Source organism: Alligator sinensis, unplaced genomic scaffold, assembly GCF_000455745.1.
Source record: "Alligator sinensis unplaced genomic scaffold, ASM45574v1 scaffold867_1, whole genome shotgun sequence".
In the NCBI taxonomy this organism is placed as follows: domain Eukaryota; kingdom Metazoa; phylum Chordata; order Crocodylia; family Alligatoridae; genus Alligator; species Alligator sinensis.
In genome coordinates this window covers 231,783-250,438 of record NW_005842842.1, presented here as the reverse complement: position 1 = coordinate 250,438, position 18,656 = coordinate 231,783, and the positions used below count along the sequence as shown (strand labels likewise).

The window sequence follows — 18,656 nt, the reverse complement described above, 5'->3', positions numbered from 1 at the left end:
TAGTAGAAAAAAGTAAAATATTTCCCCAAATGCATAAAAACAATACCCTAAGATTCTCTGCAAGTGTGTACAAAAAGAACTGCCACTTTTGGCACTTAAAATGGAAACCCCAAAATGAAAATATGAGTATTTCCTGGAGGTATGCTGCAAAGCTGTCTAGGGCAAGAAAAGTGTGATGACTGACTTTCCAGTGCCTACACACCTGATTTCTACCAACTCGGGAGCTTGTGTGTGTTCCTGGAGAGTCCTAAACAACTTTTTCTCCCAATTATAAATGACTACTCACAGCAGAAACAATGTCAAATAATAGTGCTGCTCTCTAGGGAAGTCCTAACTGACTAGACCTCTAATATCCTGAGGAGGCATTTTTTGTGTTAAGAGAACCAAATTTGATGTCTTCTCCATGGCAGCTCATATTACAAAGAGCAAATTAGCACCAGTTGTAGTAAAGCTTATGTGCTCTTCTAGTACCACAACTAAAGAGGAATAGAGAACTTTTTGCATAGAAGGACATAAAGATAGCACCAACATATGATCAAGACAGACGAGCTTTAGTTTCTACTAGCTATAAACATACCATCTCCAATATGTAATATTATTGCTATTATGCATTATTTTACTTAATACTGGGGTAATGCTCATTAAAATTTTTTGCCAGGTGTCTACATGTGCAGGGATTTGGCACTGAAGTTAGTGCACTGGGCACTAAAGTTAGTGCCAAGTCCCTGCCATGTGCCCCTAGTGGCTGGGCAGACCCAGTGTTGAAGTTAGTGTTGGTCGCATCTGCATGTGTGTTAATGTGCTTTAACTAATCATGCCTAAATTTGATACCTGCATTTGCAGGTATCAAATTTGGGTGCAGTTAGACTAATTTCAGCATTTTAAATGTGCATTAAAGGCACACACATGTAGATGTGTGCCCTTAATGTGCATTAAATTAGGCTAATGCTCATTAATGTGTCTCATGTAGATGTGCACACTGTTCCCTGAGGTTTTTTTTATTGTGTTTAATTAAAGGCCTGATTCTGTCATTTGAAGGAGAACAGGACAGAGTTCTAAATGAGGTTTACTACATCACAATACAAAGACTCCCCCCTGATTCAAGGTGGGAGGGTTTTGGCAGAACAAATAGGCTTCTGACCAAGCAGATGAACAAAATAGATTTAAAAAAAAAAAAAAAAAAAAAAAGGATGATGCCAGGGCCTTCAAAGATCCTTATGGGAACTTTTGAGGAGTAGGATGAGGTAATGCCTTCCACATCAACCAGTGATGTTTTTACTTCATCATTCTGACTTCATGTCCCCATCTGTTGCCTCTGAAAATATAGAAATCAGCCAGGCAGGAGATGTAACCTTTGGGTTACATCTCCTTTACATTTCACAATTACCAGTAATACTCAGTCAACTCCTAAATAATCATCACCATATTAAATTGTAGAGGAACATAGGGCCTGACCCAAAGCCTAATGGAAAGATTTTCAATGACCTCTGGGATTAAACCCTGAACATCCTCAATCCTTACATCCTGTTATAACACCCCCTAAAGTTTAACTGCTGTATAAGTGATAGAGCTGACTTCACTATGAAGAAGAACAATACAGGAGATGGAAGACGAATCATAAAGACAAAATTTAGCTGCCCAAGACACTGGTTTCCTATCTAGGAAGGAAAGTTGCCTCCTAAGGAAAGGAAACTATTCTCTGAATAATCCTTAACTAAAATGGACTGACCAAAAATGTATCTTCCTGGTTAGATTCCTGTATGATTTATGCTGATATAAATCAAGAATAACTGATGGGACTTATGGTACATGGATACTACAGTGACAGAGGTCCTACTTGTTTTGTGTCAGGAAGATAAAGCTTTGATCAATGAGCTCAGAGTCATGACCTCTCTGTCAATGCAATAGTGGTAATAAAGTTGCTGCATTTTTGAAAATGGAATTAGTTATTAGCACTGCTGTTTGGAAGGCTGTTACTCTGTACACCACTACACTAGTCTTGTTAAAAATTTCTCCCGATGAGAATGAAATGGAATCAAGAAAATAATCCTGTTCTCATCTCAACAACTGATTCAAACATAGACATTAATAAAGGGATGTGAATATTAAAAGACAGGATCACTCACGTGCCTAAGTCTAAGACCAATGCCTCATTTCACATGGACCTAAGTTTTTATTAGTAAAGCTTCCAAGCACCAAAAGTTGTGCTACTACACAGAGAGGGGTGTGACCTCATTTTTGGCAGAACTGAATGTGTTCCTGCCATTCTCATACCTAGGTAGTCTTGGAATTCACAAATGAATATTCCTGTGCCTAAGTCACCTGGCAGTTGTGCCATGGACATGGCTAATACACACTGGGCATGTCTACACATACATTTATGTGGTCTTAAATTTACTACACAGTAAGTTACTGCACAGTAAGTGGGAACAGGCCAGCGTCTACACATGCAAGCATTAAAGCACATTAATGCTACGTGTGGACTGACTTGGGAGTAAGGTTAGCGTCAAGTCAGTCCACACACACAGTGTTACTGAATGTGTCTTACTTTGCTGCAACTAATCAGGCATAAATGTTATACCTGCATGATGCAGGTATCAAATTTATATTCAAGCTGGCATAAGTCACCATACTTACTGTGCAATATGGGCATGCACATGTAGACATGTGCCTGTACTGCACAGTAATTTCCGTGTAGATGTGCCCACTGACAGCATTTACTTCAGCACAAAACACAGCAGCCACAGTCACTTTTCTTCAAAAATGGCCCAGCTGCATTATATATAAAAGCCTAGGTGTTAAACAGCCAACTTGGAAGTAGGTAATTTGAGTTAATTTCCCTCCTTATGCTGATAGAGTCAAAACACACATCTCACACCTCCAGGGAGAGTGCCCAAACCACCAGGCTGGAGGCAAGGTGCAGTGGAAGCAAAGGCCTCTCCACCCCTTCTGCTGAAGCTGTGCCACTGTGAAGCCAAGAATTCAAGATACATATGGACAGAGGAAGAGCAAAGAAGAGGGAGTATAACCTCAGAAAGTTTGACTTAGATTCTAGCTCTGAATACACTGCATGAATTTTAGCGAATGCTTTTTAATGCAAAATGGATATGCACTTAGGGCTTCTATGCATGTGCAGGGCAGTTTCTCCAATGCACTATGTATTGGAGCAGATTTGATTAATCAAGTCTGATGGAGCGTAGTAATTACCACACTCCAGCAGACTCTAGTGTCATGTTTATCAGTATCCTCGTGCTGAAAAATGACAGCACAGTGCTTTAAACGGAAGCTTGTTTGACGAACTTTAGTTCAAAGCACCCCACAGCCATTTTTCAGTGCTGTGACGCTGATACATGTGATGCTCTGGGCACTTTAATTAGCATGGCTTTCGGAGCTGCACTAATTAAAGTGCCTGCCCTACCCCATCTCCTGGACCATGTCTATAAATGCACTTAGGGCTCAGACAGAGTGGCAATTTCTGTCCAGTCTGGACACAGAAAGCAGTTTATAGCCATGATGAAATACAAGTACACAACTGCAGACAGCTTAAAAAATGGCTGATTGGGTGAAAATCTGGCTGCTTGTTGCATGAGGTGTCAGATGAAGAGTTTTCAAATACAGTGTCTTCTGTAACTTTTGTCTATGCCACCCGCCATCCTCAAGCTGTTTTCACAATGGGAGGGGGGAAACAAATGCAGGGAGTTTGGTCTGGGGGTTTTCAGCCCCTGCTGGAGGGTGGAACAGGTGTATTGGAGCCCCCCCAACACAGGGGGGGGCTGCCATTTACCCACCCCACGCTCCAGCACTGGCTGGGGAACCCCTAGAATGAGCTTCCTCTGCTCCCTTTCCTCCCTCCCATTCTGAAACTGGGACAGGATGGCCATTGCTAGGGGAAACTGACTGCAGGGTCCCAGCGCGCAGTTAGATTCCCCTCCCCCCTGCAACTAACTATGAACGTCTGTTTTGTCTGGAGGATCGTTGTAACTCAGAATGCTTCCTGCAAAGTGTTCTCAGTTACAGCTAGGAGCTGAACTTCTGTCTGTACCCTTAAGCACTCACTATCCCCTTGAGAGTCAATTTGTAAGCTGCAACCTTCTCTATTGGGTAGTTTAGACAACTTCTCACTTGGTGTGCTGAGTTTTGTGAATTCTTTCCTTATTTGTCCTACTCTCTCAATTATTGTATTAGGAGCCTAGGCACCTCAACTTTGAGTTGTGAATTTTACAAAGTGGCAAGAATCCCCGAAAATGAACACTAAAACGCTGAGCCTAAATCCCATTTGTGAATAGAGATGTCTACAATTTTTTTAACCATATTACTGAAGTTCAAATCACAAATACATCTAGCAATGCTTACGTAGAATTATTTCATCCAGAACTTTCTTAAACACTTACCTGAGAAATTCATAGACTAATTTTCTTGTTTAAAGCAGCAAATTTAAAATGCAGCAAAAATGTTTCTAAAGACACAATACTGGCAAGTGTAGTATAAAGTTAATTATATAGTTCAGGTGAAATTTCAACTGTCACCTACTTTCAAGGAATCCTGATATATCAATGTTTTTTAAACAGCTGACACTATAGTCACACAGTCATAATAGTTTAAAAATATAAGTGGGTACATCATATCCTGGGTAAAGTTAATTTTGATATTTGTGGTAATAATAACATACAAATTCAATATTAAATGCAATATTTGCTACATTAAGTAAGGTTTTCCACTGTTGTCCTAACATTTCCACATTGTCTATGGGAAAAATTAGTGACAAGAAATAGCCTGTAAGAGGCTTTTCTAAATTAGTTTAAAAGGCTAAGTAACATGTAATGGATTGACAAGAGCACATACATGCTGAAAATACACAGCAGGCCATTTATCTCAGGACCACCCTAATTTTAAAGGACATATTTTGAAAACATTATTGGCTGAAGTTTAAAAATAATCCTGCATCCTTTTCAAACTTTCTTACAACATATTATTACATACTTTCTGTACAACGGAAAGTATTTCAAAATAATCTTACAGTATTTGTGCTATAAATATCTCCTTTAAAATTGACTGTAGATACATATTATCTGTAATGACTTAAGTGTAGTAATTCTTGTTTCATCATGTAAAAACATATACATTAATTACAATGTTCTAACACCTGCAGAAACCCAAGTACAAAAGTTGCTCATTGATCAATTCCAGTTAAGTATTTACAACCTTGCTGCCCTGGCTATTTTACAAATAATCCTCCGTCCATTTAGGTCATTTGTTTTTATGTAGTAAATTCCCAAACTTTTGCATAAATCCTCGGAGCTTGTTTTCATTAGGCTGTAATGGATGGTATGCAGTTGAGTTGTAATTAACCATCTGATTACCCCTGGCATGGTTGTTCTCTAAGGGTTTGTTTTTCATTTCTGAGGGATATGAACTGCTATTTGTTGTGTTTTCTGAAAGTTGACCAGATCGTTCCACTTTACAGAATTGCTCATAGCGACTATAAACACGTCTGTCATTCAAATGAGATCTTAATAACTCCTCTTTCTGTTTTGCAATTGTAAGCTGAGGCATCACTGTATTTACTCTTTGTGAAGGGGTTGAAATAGGTGCAGTTTCATGGGTAGCATTTGTTATCATTTCTTTCACATCTTGGTACTGGATCTGCTCAGTATTAAATCTAGGAGCAGATGCATCTCCTGCAGTTTCTATGAACTTATTTTCTTTGGGGCACAGAGGAGGACACTTTTTATTGCTTTCATCAGGTAGAGGTGTTGGTGACTTTCGTGACTTTGGAGACTTTGAAAGGTTTGCAGTAACATCTTCTTTACTTTTATGCAAGCTTCCTTGTGAATTTGAAGATGTAATCCTTTTTCTTCTTGGGAAAGTATCAGTTTTAGTCTCAGACATTTTTGGCTTTTGATTCTCTTCACCTTCAGAAGTCAGAGTATCAGAACTGCTACACATTCTGTAAAAAGCGGGAGCTTTGTTTTTTGACAAATTTTCTTTCTTGTCTGGTGTGAGATTGAGAAATGATTTCAGTTTCTGGGATCCCTTTTTCAGGAAACTCGGGGAATTTTTATTTTCTTTCTTTGAAGTGCAATCTTTGCTAGGCTCCTCTTTGCTAGCTTCAGCAAGAGCAGCCATAGAAATTGCCTTGGCAGTAGTGGGGCTCTTTGATTCTCCTTTGATGTTTTTATCTTCAGGTGGTACATGGTTGGTCACATTGTGTAAGCTTTTGGAACTTTTAAGTGTGTCCTCGGGAGGCTTCATATTGACTGGCTGTTTAATTCTATGCCTAGTCAGTGTGCTATATACATAGCTACATTCCTGTTTTTTGACACCTGGATCCAGCGTGAATTTTGAGTTGTCAAACATAGGGAAACTTCGCCTTTTTAATATATTTTCATTTTGTTGGTTCTTCATGTTTTCAGCTTGTTTATCTGCATACAGGGTTGTGTACAAGAATGCTGATGAGTTCTTACTAATATTTGGGTTTAAACTAGGTTTTTGGTCTTCTACAGTCTGCATTCCATGGCTTTTTGCTGCATCTGGTTGAGGTGGGACTTCTGTGCTGAGTTTTGGTGAGCTTTTGTCAATCACATTTTTCAGACTTGGGGCATGGTTGGATACTGCTTTAGGTGTTTCACTTCCCTCTGAATCAATTATAGTTGAATTTGAAGAACTTGCACAGCTGCTTACTTCCTGCTGTTCTGGCAAAGTTGGCTTAAATACCAATGATGACCTCAGACGAGAGTGAGAATAAAGGGCATGAGCTTTAATATTTTCAGCTGCATCATAACCATTATACCGGTCTCCCACTGCTGATCCATTAGAAGCTGCTGAGTAATCTAATTGATCATTTAAGTATGACTCGATTCGCCAGTTACGTAGAAAAGACTTTGTAGTGTGTTCAAGGGTAGGCATTCTCTGTTGCAAATGGCGGATCTGATGATCTGTTCCATTGAAAGATCTCCGTATGATTGAATTTCTTTCTACAAGATTAATCTTTGGTCGGGCAAAATGGTCAGCAAAACTTTGTTGAGGTGCATTGTGGCTATTTGTATAGCCTTCTCGTAATGAAGACACTATACTAAGGTTATCAGGTGGCATATTCCAAGTATTTGGTGGATTATTAACCCAATTCATTGCTCTGTTGAGCAGAAAATAAGGAGTCCTTTCTGGTTTCTCTCCAGCATAACTATGTCTCTTCCAGTGCTCAATTCTTTCAGTGGGTTGACACTGGTTGATTTGATTTTGCATATTCATACCTGAATGAAAGGGTAGCTTATTGTAGGTTTTATTTCTCAAACCATATTTATCTATTTCATTAACTGCATATCTTCCTCGAGTTTTCAAGTAAATTGGGTCTAAATTGTGAATTTTGTCTTGTCTACCAAATGGGTTTCTCTGGCTAGAAACTGAAGCTAAAGATGACAGTGAATGCTGGTATGTGTCATTCTTCCAGAGTATCCTGCGACTGTTTATCCTAATTAATTCTGGTGTGAATGAACTAGGAACAGATGATCGAGCATAGAGTGTCCTAAACTCTTCATCAAAAGATTCAACGAGCTGTCCTGTGATAACTTGAACCATGCTGAGGTTGGTTTTTTCAAATGACCACATAAAGCTGAAAGCATAAAAAATGACAATTAGCAATAATGGAAAACTTTGGCCAAGTGGATCTTACCACCTCATCAAAAAAACACCTGTCTGATTTTTCAAAAACAAGTCTGAAACATGCAAATAACTGTCCACAAATTAATTGTGGACATTTACCAAGGCTTTTGAATAGTGGAAGTCCTGTTCTGTTTGAATTTATTAGGAGATTTGCTTGATTTTAGTGGGAAATGCATACAGCTTATACCTACTCATTTATACTTACAAACACTATGCACTAAAAAAAAAGTATCCATCCATAAATCTGTTAAACTATGGGCACATTTATGTGTGTGTACAAAATTATCCATGACAAAAGCCAGAGTCCATATTTGGAAATTAGCTCCATGTATTTATCTTTGAGAAAGAAATGTAATTTGAGTTTACTCTGAAAAAAGTAAATTAGGAATATATACAGAAGTGCTTACACAGTTCTGAATAAACTAAATAAATTATTTTTTTTATATATACAAAGAGAAAACATTCACTGAGCTACATAGGCTCATTTTTGTTGTTATGATAACAAGTCTTATGGCATAATGACATTAATAAACACAATGTTCTACAGATTAAATTTGTAACAAACAAATTCTTATTTTATGATTCCATGCTGGGTTTTGCTTTTGCCAAAACAATGCAAGAAAACTGAAACCAACATCATAAAGAATTAGGACTTGTATAATTGTATTTGTTCATCAGTGAAAAGGATTGTTGCGTAACTTAAATATTTTATTATTTAAATCAGTTACTTTTATATATGCCAGGAAGAAATTAGAAAAAGAAAATATGTTTAGATTTAAAATAAAATTACAATAAAGCACTATTTAAAACTACTGCTTTTTGAAACATTAAATAATATATTTACTTTAAATTGAGTTTACAGTGCAGAAATTGGAAAAAGGGTAATCAGCTGTTGTAAAAGATATTTTTTTCTTTTTTAAAAAAAAAAAGATAATTTCTGAAGGATTTGATGATGGGGCCTCCTACATGGCAGATCAAAAGAAGTACTATCTTCCAAAATGCTTGAAAATTACTTTCTCTTAGAGAAAGTTGCATTCTCACACTGCATACAGCCACTTGCCACTCCTGGGAACAGCACGGGGGCACTGGTGTAAGAAACTTGGGTAGGGGGGTGGCCAGAATGGGGAGGGGGGGCAGTGATTCCACAGTGGGGTTGGGTGTTGCCTGGTCTGGGGAAGGTTGGGGAGCTAAAAAGAACCCAGTCAGGGTCAGGTGGTGGGAATAATGCAGCTTTAGGCCTGGGGTGAGTTGCTGGGATTCCCAGCCCCAGGATTGTGTTGTGAATATATACAAACAGGCATTCATGAGATCAGGTTAACCCTTTCCTACACTGAATTAACCAGATTTGAATTTAAGTTAGTACACCTATTGTGGTAAATTAACTTAAATCATGTACACCATTTCATAGGTGTTTTAAAACCTCTGAGCATCTGCACTATCTGGCATTTAGATTGACCTAACCCTAATTGGATTGATCTAAATGTAACACCTGTGCATACCCGCAGACTCAAACTTACATTATTAGTTGGAGATATCAAACTAGTCAGAAACCCTGTGACCTGGATTACACTGACTCACTTAAGAACTTATAATTTACCTTAGCACTCTTTATACATCTTTTCCACACTTGTCTAAGTATTAACGGACACAAATTACCTTCAAATAGTGTACATCAGAGGAACTCTATTGATATATAGTAGCATTTCCCAAACTTTTGATACCTGAGTCATATACTCTTTTTCCGGATTAAAATGGATGGTACACTTCATTCACCAATTTGCAGGTTGGATAAGGTCGGTAGGCCCCATGCCACCACGCAGACCGTCTGCCCCCATCCCATTCATTTTTTCATGGTACACTCCTGCCACTTTCATGACACATTAGTGTGCCATGGCACATCTTTTGGGAATGACTGGTATTGGGAATTCAAAAAAACCAAAGGAAGGAAGATAGCAAGAAAGGTAAGTAAAATATCTAGTAATGTGTTAGACAAATTTAGCCATCCCTAAGTTAATTTACCACATTTTTACGGTTGTTCAGTATAAATTGTGTCAGTTGACATGCTCTTAAGTGTGTTTATATGTTAGTAAGTAGCTGCAGGGAGATTGAAGGGAATCTGTGTGTGAGAGACCCTACCTGACTTATATGGCATGTCTAATACTAGACTACGGTTAGGTTGACAATATGGAAATCCTGGAAATTCAGGACATCATCTTGGAAATCCAGGGCACTGGCCTCCTCCCCACCATGCTCTCACAAGTTAGCAGGGGTGAGGCTGCATGCCAGGCAGGCAGGGGTGCCTACCTGTCCACCTGCAAGACACTCTACACCTCTCCACCTCAGGCCAGACTGTGCCCCATGTCCCTACATTTCCAAGATGTCCATCATAATTCTCAACAGCCAGCTGGGACCAACTTCTGAAATCTGGGATTGTCCCAGCTAAACCAGGACATATGGTCATCCTAACTACATTGTATAACACCAAATGTCAAAGAACATTTTAGCAAAACAAGTTATTGAAGGACTATTAGAAATAGAAGTTTAACAAGAAGGCTTACAAAATACACTTCGGCAATCTTCTTGAATTCACAGAACAATAGGAATAATTCAAAAAGTTTAGTACAAGTATTAAATTTTTACTGAGTTCTTTCAACTGAAAGAAAACTGAGTCTGCTAGATTCCCTATTCATAACCTCATATAAAATCATATAAATTATTCAAAAAGCCCCCGTGCGTTCTGTACTTAATAATGCATGATGTAGATGACATTAAGCATTACAATATGATGAAAAAAATATAAAAAACAAACAAATTACTTATAATGAAGGGATTAATTCATATTGCCTTGATTTTATGGAAATATATTCTAATGATAGCTCTGATCTTACCTGTAAGTACCATACATGACTTTTTTACAGTCAATTAGAAGAAATTTCTGTTCCATCTTTCCATGGAATTTTGCTCCTGATTTGGAATAATAATCTTGTCCCTTTACTGTTCGTACCCTCATGTTCTGAAAACGATTACAGAAGACTTTTAATGTCTACATATAACAGTCTACATTTAATATTTTATGTATCAATACTTAGGGGAAACAGGGAGAAGGGATTATTACTGCTACCTGTAGCCAAACTCCCACCTTGGAGCCAATTCCAGACTTGAACACTGAATACTGTTCCTTTGTGTCTCTGTGGAAGACTTTTGAGATTTCCTAAACCACAAATAATGCAAGTTTCCTATTTGGACTGTGCATAAATCCCCACTGCAAGAGCAGTCTATGACACATGAGACCTTGGCTGGTAGAAATAGAGAGAATTTCACTAAATGGCACTTAGTGAAATGGCACTCACCTGCACAACTGCTGTTTGGGGCAGGTATGCACTGCTACAGGTGCACGTTCAAACTTTCAGGGGCTGGTGGGGAGGAAGGAGCCTAGAACCTGGTTTTTCATTTTCTGGGGAACTGTCCTAATCACTGAGTTACTGGGCTAAAACCATTAGGCTATTGGGCCCTGTAACAGGGGACCCCTACTCCTGTTACTGAAAGCAAGAGGGCAGGGCAGGTTAGGGAGAGCAGAGCCAGTGGAGCTTGCAGAAACCCAGGATGCAAGGGATAGCAGGTGCAGGCAGTATGGGCTACAGGGCTAGTGGAATTCTGGGATGCTGATTAGGAGGTAACTTCACCTGGGAGCTGTTACCAGAGAGCTGGGTCACATGATCAGATCAGAGGGAAGAAAGAGGCCATATAAGCCTGAGCCCGTGGCTAGAGGTTCAGACTGGTTTGGATCTTCAGAAGTGCTGTTGGTAGGTCCAATGATCCATGGTTTTGTGTTATGTACTGGATTACCATTGGCTTTTTGCTTACCAGAGGCTTCAGTTGTAGCTACAGGGGTGGTTTGGAGGCCACAGAGAATACCTGAAAATCATCTAGTGCTTTAAGCACTGCAAGGAGCAAGGAAAGGGAGGGAGTAACTCTGCAAGGGTTAGAGGCCTGGGGTTAGGGTAAGCTGACCTAAAGAGAACTAGGGGCCCATTAACTGAAATCAGAGTAATGCATATGAGACATGGATATAGCTATGGGGTGACTGGAGGCCACAAGTAAAGACCTTAAGGCACAGTGAGGGTCAGGAAGGCCAGTAGGACCAAGACTCAGCACAAAAGAGAATGTACTAGAAGGGCCAGAGGCTGAGATGCCATGTTTGGGAGCAGAGATGCCCGAGAGGCTGTGTTTGGGGACAGAGAAGCCCTAGGTACTTTGCCAAGAAGGAAGGTACCAAGGAAAAAGCTGCTCTGGCATCTAGAGGCAGTCTCTGCAGGTAAACACATTAACATCAAAGTGTGGCAGGGGGTCTGGAGAGTGCAGTATTATCAGTGGGGCTGTTAGGGGTGCCACAACCACCTTGGAAGCTAGGTCCTGTTACAGCACCATCTTCTGCTTCTCCTCCTCCATTCATGGATTGTTAACCTCCTAAAAATTTGGACTAAAAAAGACAGTTACATGGCTATAGAAATACAACTTGGGAACATAAAGCAAAATAGGATTCTACCCAGAGTTTGCAAACAAGTATAGCTTTTTTTTTTGGTTTCTATTACTTTTTTTCTCAATAATTTAGTTTAGCTATGATAGTTGAGTGATTTTGTATCTGGCATTAGATAAGTGACTAGTACTTGGACAGGAGGCTTAATAGTCAGTGAATATTAGATTAGAGAAGTCAAAAATCACCAGGAAGATTTTACTTGGTCCAATTGTCATGGTTGAGCTGAGAGATGGAAATTAAGAAAAACACACAAGTAGTCATAATTTCAAATACAATTTTCATCAGTGCATTAAAAAACCCAAACATTAAATTTAAGGTAAAAAAGCAATATTTTAAAATCACCATTTGCTACCCAATCTGTTCTCTTTATTCTTGGTCTTCTTCTCTACTCTTTTGCTCTTTCTCCACCACTTTCATGCCTTTTCTCCTTTCCTATCCAAACATCACAATTCCTTATTTGACCACTTCCTTATTTAAAGAAAAAGAAGATGAAGATAAAGATAAGCTAAGAATTACTTAGTGAGGGGCATTTCCTATGGAACACTTATTTTTTTCTAATGTTCACTTCTGTTTTTTCTGGATGGTGTTATATTTGTGGTACAACTAAAATGTGAATTGTACCATAAATTACAATATGCCAGATGTTCACTGAATTTATGGTGTTATGAAATGGCAAAAAACCAGAAAGATGTTCTGCATTTAATGCAGAATATCTTTGTGGATTGTTTGTCATGCTTTAATTTAAATGTATCACCAACAGCACTGGGCTGCCTGGTATGGCTTTAGATGTCCCTCCATGAGAAACCTATGTGGTCTCCACATGAATGCATTTAAAACTATGCTGTGCAGCCTGATTCTGGGTCTGTGACAAGGGCAGTTGGGGACTCTGGCTTCCTAATGCCCAACTGTACACATCCCAGGATGAAGCTTTGGGGATGAGGCACATGCAATTAGGCATCAGAGTGTTCCCCAGTGGAGGTAGTACCAGGTCCTGAGTCTAGGACCAGGGGTACTCTCTCACCTGATCTCTGGAAGTGGCCCTAGGTCCCAGTTCCCTGTGCACTAAAAGACATGCTGTTGCAATGTGGTATTGGTGAACCAGTTCCCCAAACACTGGGCTGCTCTGGCACTACCAGCATGGGGGAGCCTGGAATGGAAGATTGGGTATCCTGTCCTGGACACCCTGCTCTGCAGTTGGGTAACTGAAATCTGAGGAATGCCTGATCCCCCAAATAGTATGTCTTGCTATGTATATATGGCATGACAGGTTCCACAATTTCTGGGATCAGGCATATGTCCTCAGATCACAATTGCACAATCATTTTAACATCTTCCAGGATCATTTTAACATCTTCCTTTATGTAAAACACTGAGTTTACATGTTCAGAAACACTATCTAAAGTCTGTCTATATGTATATTTGCAAGTTTCTTCATGCACTTACCAGGTGTCCCCTGGGCTAGGTAGACATTACACTTTTACTGGTATAAGTAATTGGAAACCTGTCTATACCTATAACAGAACAGAAGTTTGGTGCACACAGACTGGTTTAAAAATAGCAGAACCTACTATAAGATTTGTCCTGTTCCCCCACCAAAGGGTGAATGTGTGTTCTGTTTGCTACTGATGTAAAGTACACTGCTTACAGAAAACCACGTAACTGAGAGTTTGCCTTAGGCTTTTTGAGTGTCTGTACCTAGCCCTAGACACTGTGAATGCCTTCACAGGGGATCAGATATGGGGTAAATATGAATGGAACAGGAATGTGGCTGTTCAATTGTGGATTGCAGCTCTGAGAAACAAACGCTAACTGCCGTGTCCGCACCCTTAAAGTGAGCCCCGACTGTGCCTAAGTCTTGGATACCACCAGATACAGTGACTAAGTCTTCTGGGAACAAACTGGTGTCAAAGCAATTGGTTTCAAAGTGTTGCATTTCATCACACTGTATTTGTGAAACCTGCTTTCAGCTATGTTCATTTACTCATTCTACACTTGATGTCAAGACCATGTACAAAGAACAACAGATGACTGGCCAAAACTGAGCTTGCCTCGTTTTTATGAAAAAGTCTGTTTCAGACAGAGTAGCAACATGACCTGACATCTATTGAACAAATCAGTTCACCCGAGTATTATAAACCATCCTCAGAAGTTGTTATGTTTGTTTACTTCTTTAAGTCATTATTAAGCCCTCAAATCAGAAGGGGTACAGCTCTCCAAGATCTGGGATGGTGGTATTTAGTTACTGTTTTTTTGAGTAAGCCAAAATTCCTTTTCTAACTGTAGCACCAGGCAATAAACCAGAAACAAAGGATTGATACTTTGAAAATAATTTTTACCTACTATTTTCATAAGACAGGTTTAGTTGGATTCACAGTACCTTTAATGACTCCTTTCCTTTCCTCACATATAAGAAATTATGGATCTCCAAAAGTCAGAGGTTTAAATAGAGTAATGGGGAAATTATTGGGAGAAAAAATCATTCAGTGAGTGAAAAAAGAGAAATAAATTGAAGAACAGGAAATGAAAGAAGGGGAAATAACTTAAAAGACTAAAATGGGAAGAGTGAGAAGAGTAGAAAAGCAAATGACTTAATGTTGAGTTTCTCTTTCAATTCACTTCATGTATTTATCTCGCCACAAATTTTGAAACGTCTCTCAGTTTGAAAAAACAAATGTTGCAAAAGATTTTTTCTGCCAGGGAAAAAAATCAAATTAAATCTCTGACATGTACATTCTTCTGTACACAGGCCACCATCCTTCAGTAATATATATGCTATAACTTTTCTTGGTTATGCTTGACAATGGAAAAAGAGAACAAGTCCTGATATGTAGTCAGCTTACAAATGAGTTCAGTTCTCTGCATGGATATTCAGTGCTGCTTGTTGAATAAATTCCTGTTCTCCATACATAAATTAGGCAATGGTAAAACATAACTGGCAAGATAGGGTCAGACTGAGCATTTTTTAAATTCAGTTTTAGGTCAGCTGAATTTCATTTCAAGGGGAGTAAACAGAAGCCAAAGGAAGATTTGAGTGGGGCAGGGATGCTTTTACAAACACTACCTGCAGGCAACCTAAGTCACCAGTTCTTAGGAGGACGGACATATGTTCTTGTAACTTTGAGCTATGCCACATGAGAGAATAACAATGGCTGATAGGATAGCCATACAACTCTCTGCCTTTTTTTATCTCTTTCAATGACTAGAAGATGGTAGGACTGAGAGATAATGTAGACCTCTATGGATGTAGAGGTAATTGTGGCCCACCTTTGGGAACTCTTTAGAAATAGAGAAAACAGAGAAACATAGGGAATAAGGCAATTCTCCAAAGCCATGGATGCTCTCATGGGTACTCTCAGTTCCTCTACATTCCCACGGTAGCACAGAATAACCACTGTGGGGGAAGTATTTGTTGTCAGAGCAAGAACCCTGTTACATGGTAAATTAAGGTGGCTTCTGGAGCTCTTAACCTGTTGATTGGCTGTACATTAACACCTTTGAATGGTTTAAAGCAGCCGTTATTCTGTTTAAAGTTATGCCACTCCAGGGCAAGATTACCTCTAGTTTGTCTAATTATGCTCCTGTTTCATCAAGGTGTGGCCACCTTCTACATCTGCTCCACCCAAGTGGAAGTCCTCCACCATCCCAGGATGATACAGTGTCTCCTCTTGATTCAGGGCAAGTGGGGACACCAGGGCTCAGCATGACTGAGCACAGCATCTCACCCCTTGGACACACTGGGCAGAGTGAGTGCTGCAGCCCTGGAGCACTCAGTGCCTGCAAGTACATCCTCCTGCCCCCTGAATCAGCTCGCTGCTCCCACTGGTGGCTGTGTGGGAGGAGTAAGCTCCAGAGGAAAAGAGGATCAGGTCCCTCAGAGCTCAGGCCCAATCCTTTGTTTCTCTGGGGTCCACTCCCCCATGCCACCAGTGGCTAGCTGGGTGCCACCTGAGCTCTGAGGGTCCCGATCCAATTTTTTCTGGAGCCTGCCCTCCCATGCCACCCTTATCTAGGCTGCTAGCCAGCTGGGTACCACCTGAGCTCTGAGGAGCCCAACCTTTATTTTCTTCAGTGCTCACCCTGCCCCCGCACCACCCCCTTCCAACAAACTACATGCAGACTTGCTGTTAGAGATACAAATGCAAATATGTAGGCTTCTAGTCCTGTCCCTGCTCACCAAGCCACCAGTGGTTAAGTCATAGCTGTTCAGGTGAAGGACAGTCAAAGATCTTTTTTTGCCTTAATGTGTGACTGCTCCACTAAACCAAATAACACTAAGCTGACTAACATTTGTGCAGCTTTCAGCATAAGGTGGAACAAGGCCTCACTCACAAAGAATGGTAAATAGAGGAACTTTGTAGTAAACAAAACTAAAAATATGGTAAATACAACAATATAGTATATAGCCAAGAAAGGTAAATGTCCACAGATATCTGTTTATTATTACTTTATTCTTAACCATATATTTTGTTTCTTTTAAGTAGGCTTTTGGGGCATGTACAGATGTTTGCTGCACCCAGGCTGCAGTCATGCAGCTTGCTTTAAGCCATGAGATCACAGAACGGAAGTGGCATGTGCAGATCTTTGCCAGTTCCCAAAGCCACGCTGGGAGCCTAGTGTTAGTAACTTATGATGGGAGGTGGAAGAGGCAGGATTGTGGGGACTAGTGGGTCCACAGGGGGATTGGTAGATCAGCTGGGGCAGGGGGGGTAGCAGGATGCAGGGCAGTTTGTCCATCCTGGGGTAGCGACATCCGGGGGCTAAAATTAGTCCAGTCAGATTCAGGGAGGTAGAAAGAGCACAGCTCTAGGGCTGGGGTGAGTGGCTGGGCTTTTCCAGCCCGAGGGCTATGCTCTGAACATATTCAACATATTGGGCTAACCCAGAGGTTCCCAAACTTTTGTTTATTATGTACCCACTTCCAGATCTGCCAGCTGCCCACTTACCTCTACCTGCATGTGTTATATATTTTAACTCCTTAAATGCCAATTATGATAATGAAAATTAAATCTGCCAATTATATAATTTCTCCCAGGTACCCCCAGAGATGTCTTGTGTATCCCCAGGGGTATGCATACCACAGTTTGGGAACACCTGGGTTCACCCATTCCCAATCTAAGGTAGTTCATCTGAGTTCACTAACTTAGATTGGGCTGGATATTTTTGCCCTCATTTAAAACCTCCAAGTGTTTACACACATGGGCATTTAGGACAACCTAACCCTACTTAAATTGATCTAAATGTAACATCTGCATGTACCCTTGGAGTCTATTATCCTTTTAGCGAATACACACACGATACCCAATGCTGTTAAATTGCCTTGCATAAAAAGTGATGTTACTACACAGGCCTTGCCCAGATACTTTCTAAAGGGCACATCCCTTTAATCCATGCTAATCTGTAGTAATCTACATTGATTTAAGTATATTAATTTTGACAGCCACCATGCAAGTGATTTTGAGGTCTATAAAACCAAAACAAAACAGAAAAACAAGCCTAAACCCTACTAAAACAACTGTAACAAAACAACTGAAACAAACCCCAAATTAGGGTTAGAGAATAAAGAAAATACAAATAAAAAGATGTAGCTGAAGTTTGCTAATTCATAAATGAAGGAAAGTTTAGATGCTCAAAGAGCAATGTCCTCAGTCTGAAAGTAGAGACTTACACCTTTGTGCTACATCTTGCTTCCATGACGATATACAAAGCAACCTTGGAGTTAATTCATCTATACCTGTAGCCACTTTTAAAGCTTTATTTTCTGTTACAGAAGCATCTGGTGAAGCTTTCAGTATGGCATTGTATGAGGCTGCAGACATTTTTTGATCAAAATGAATGTTTTCAAGATAGAAGTTCTTTCATATGAAAAGGGTTTTTTAAGCTAATCACATGCTACACATGTTTTAAAAGATTCTTCTCATAAATGAACCATCGCCTTCTTAATGTCCCTCATTGGTTTAGCTTTAATTTTTAGACGCTGTTTAGATTCAAGCACTAGCATTTGGTTGATGACAGTCCCTTTTAATGTTTTTTATCTCTTGTAAATTGAGATTTCCTACAGAAAATGGAGCTTTTGAAATTATTATACTTATTTCTCAGAATTATACCCAAGATATGTGATATCATGGTTCCAAAAGGCTTCTTAAAATGTTGGCACTTATTTTTTATTATGATATGACATTGTAACTAATCTTGTAACAGTTGTAAATGTACACATCATTTTTGTTTCTAGTAGTGAAAATCTCCATGTATATTTCTACTGGAAAACACTATTTCATGTAAATCACTATTAGTGTTTAGAAAAATGCCAGATTACCAGAAGTATGTGTGTGGTATGTTGGCCATTCCTACTCTTAAGCACATCCCTTATCTCTCCCTTAGCCAGCCACTAGAGGGCAGTATCACACATTCCTAAACATAAAATAAGTAAGTAATATGGCATTATGTCAAAGAATACATAAGC

At 39.6% G+C, this 18,656-nt stretch overlaps 1 protein-coding gene across 1 annotated transcript in view; it reads right to left on the bottom strand.

The window, feature by feature from the left end:
* Positions 1-4,708: 4,708 nt before the first annotated feature.
* Positions 4,709-18,656, bottom strand: part of FAM83B (family with sequence similarity 83 member B) — a 92,084-nt gene continuing 78,136 nt past the window's right edge. Inside the window, exons 3-4 of the mRNA XM_014525594.2 lie at positions 10,548-10,672; positions 4,709-7,609 (exon numbers count right to left, since the gene is read on the bottom strand). Coding sequence (XP_014381080.1) covers positions 5,248-7,609; positions 10,548-10,672 — 2,487 coding nt within the window. The 3' untranslated portion in view covers positions 4,709-5,247. The remainder of the gene's footprint in view (positions 7,610-10,547; positions 10,673-18,656) is intronic.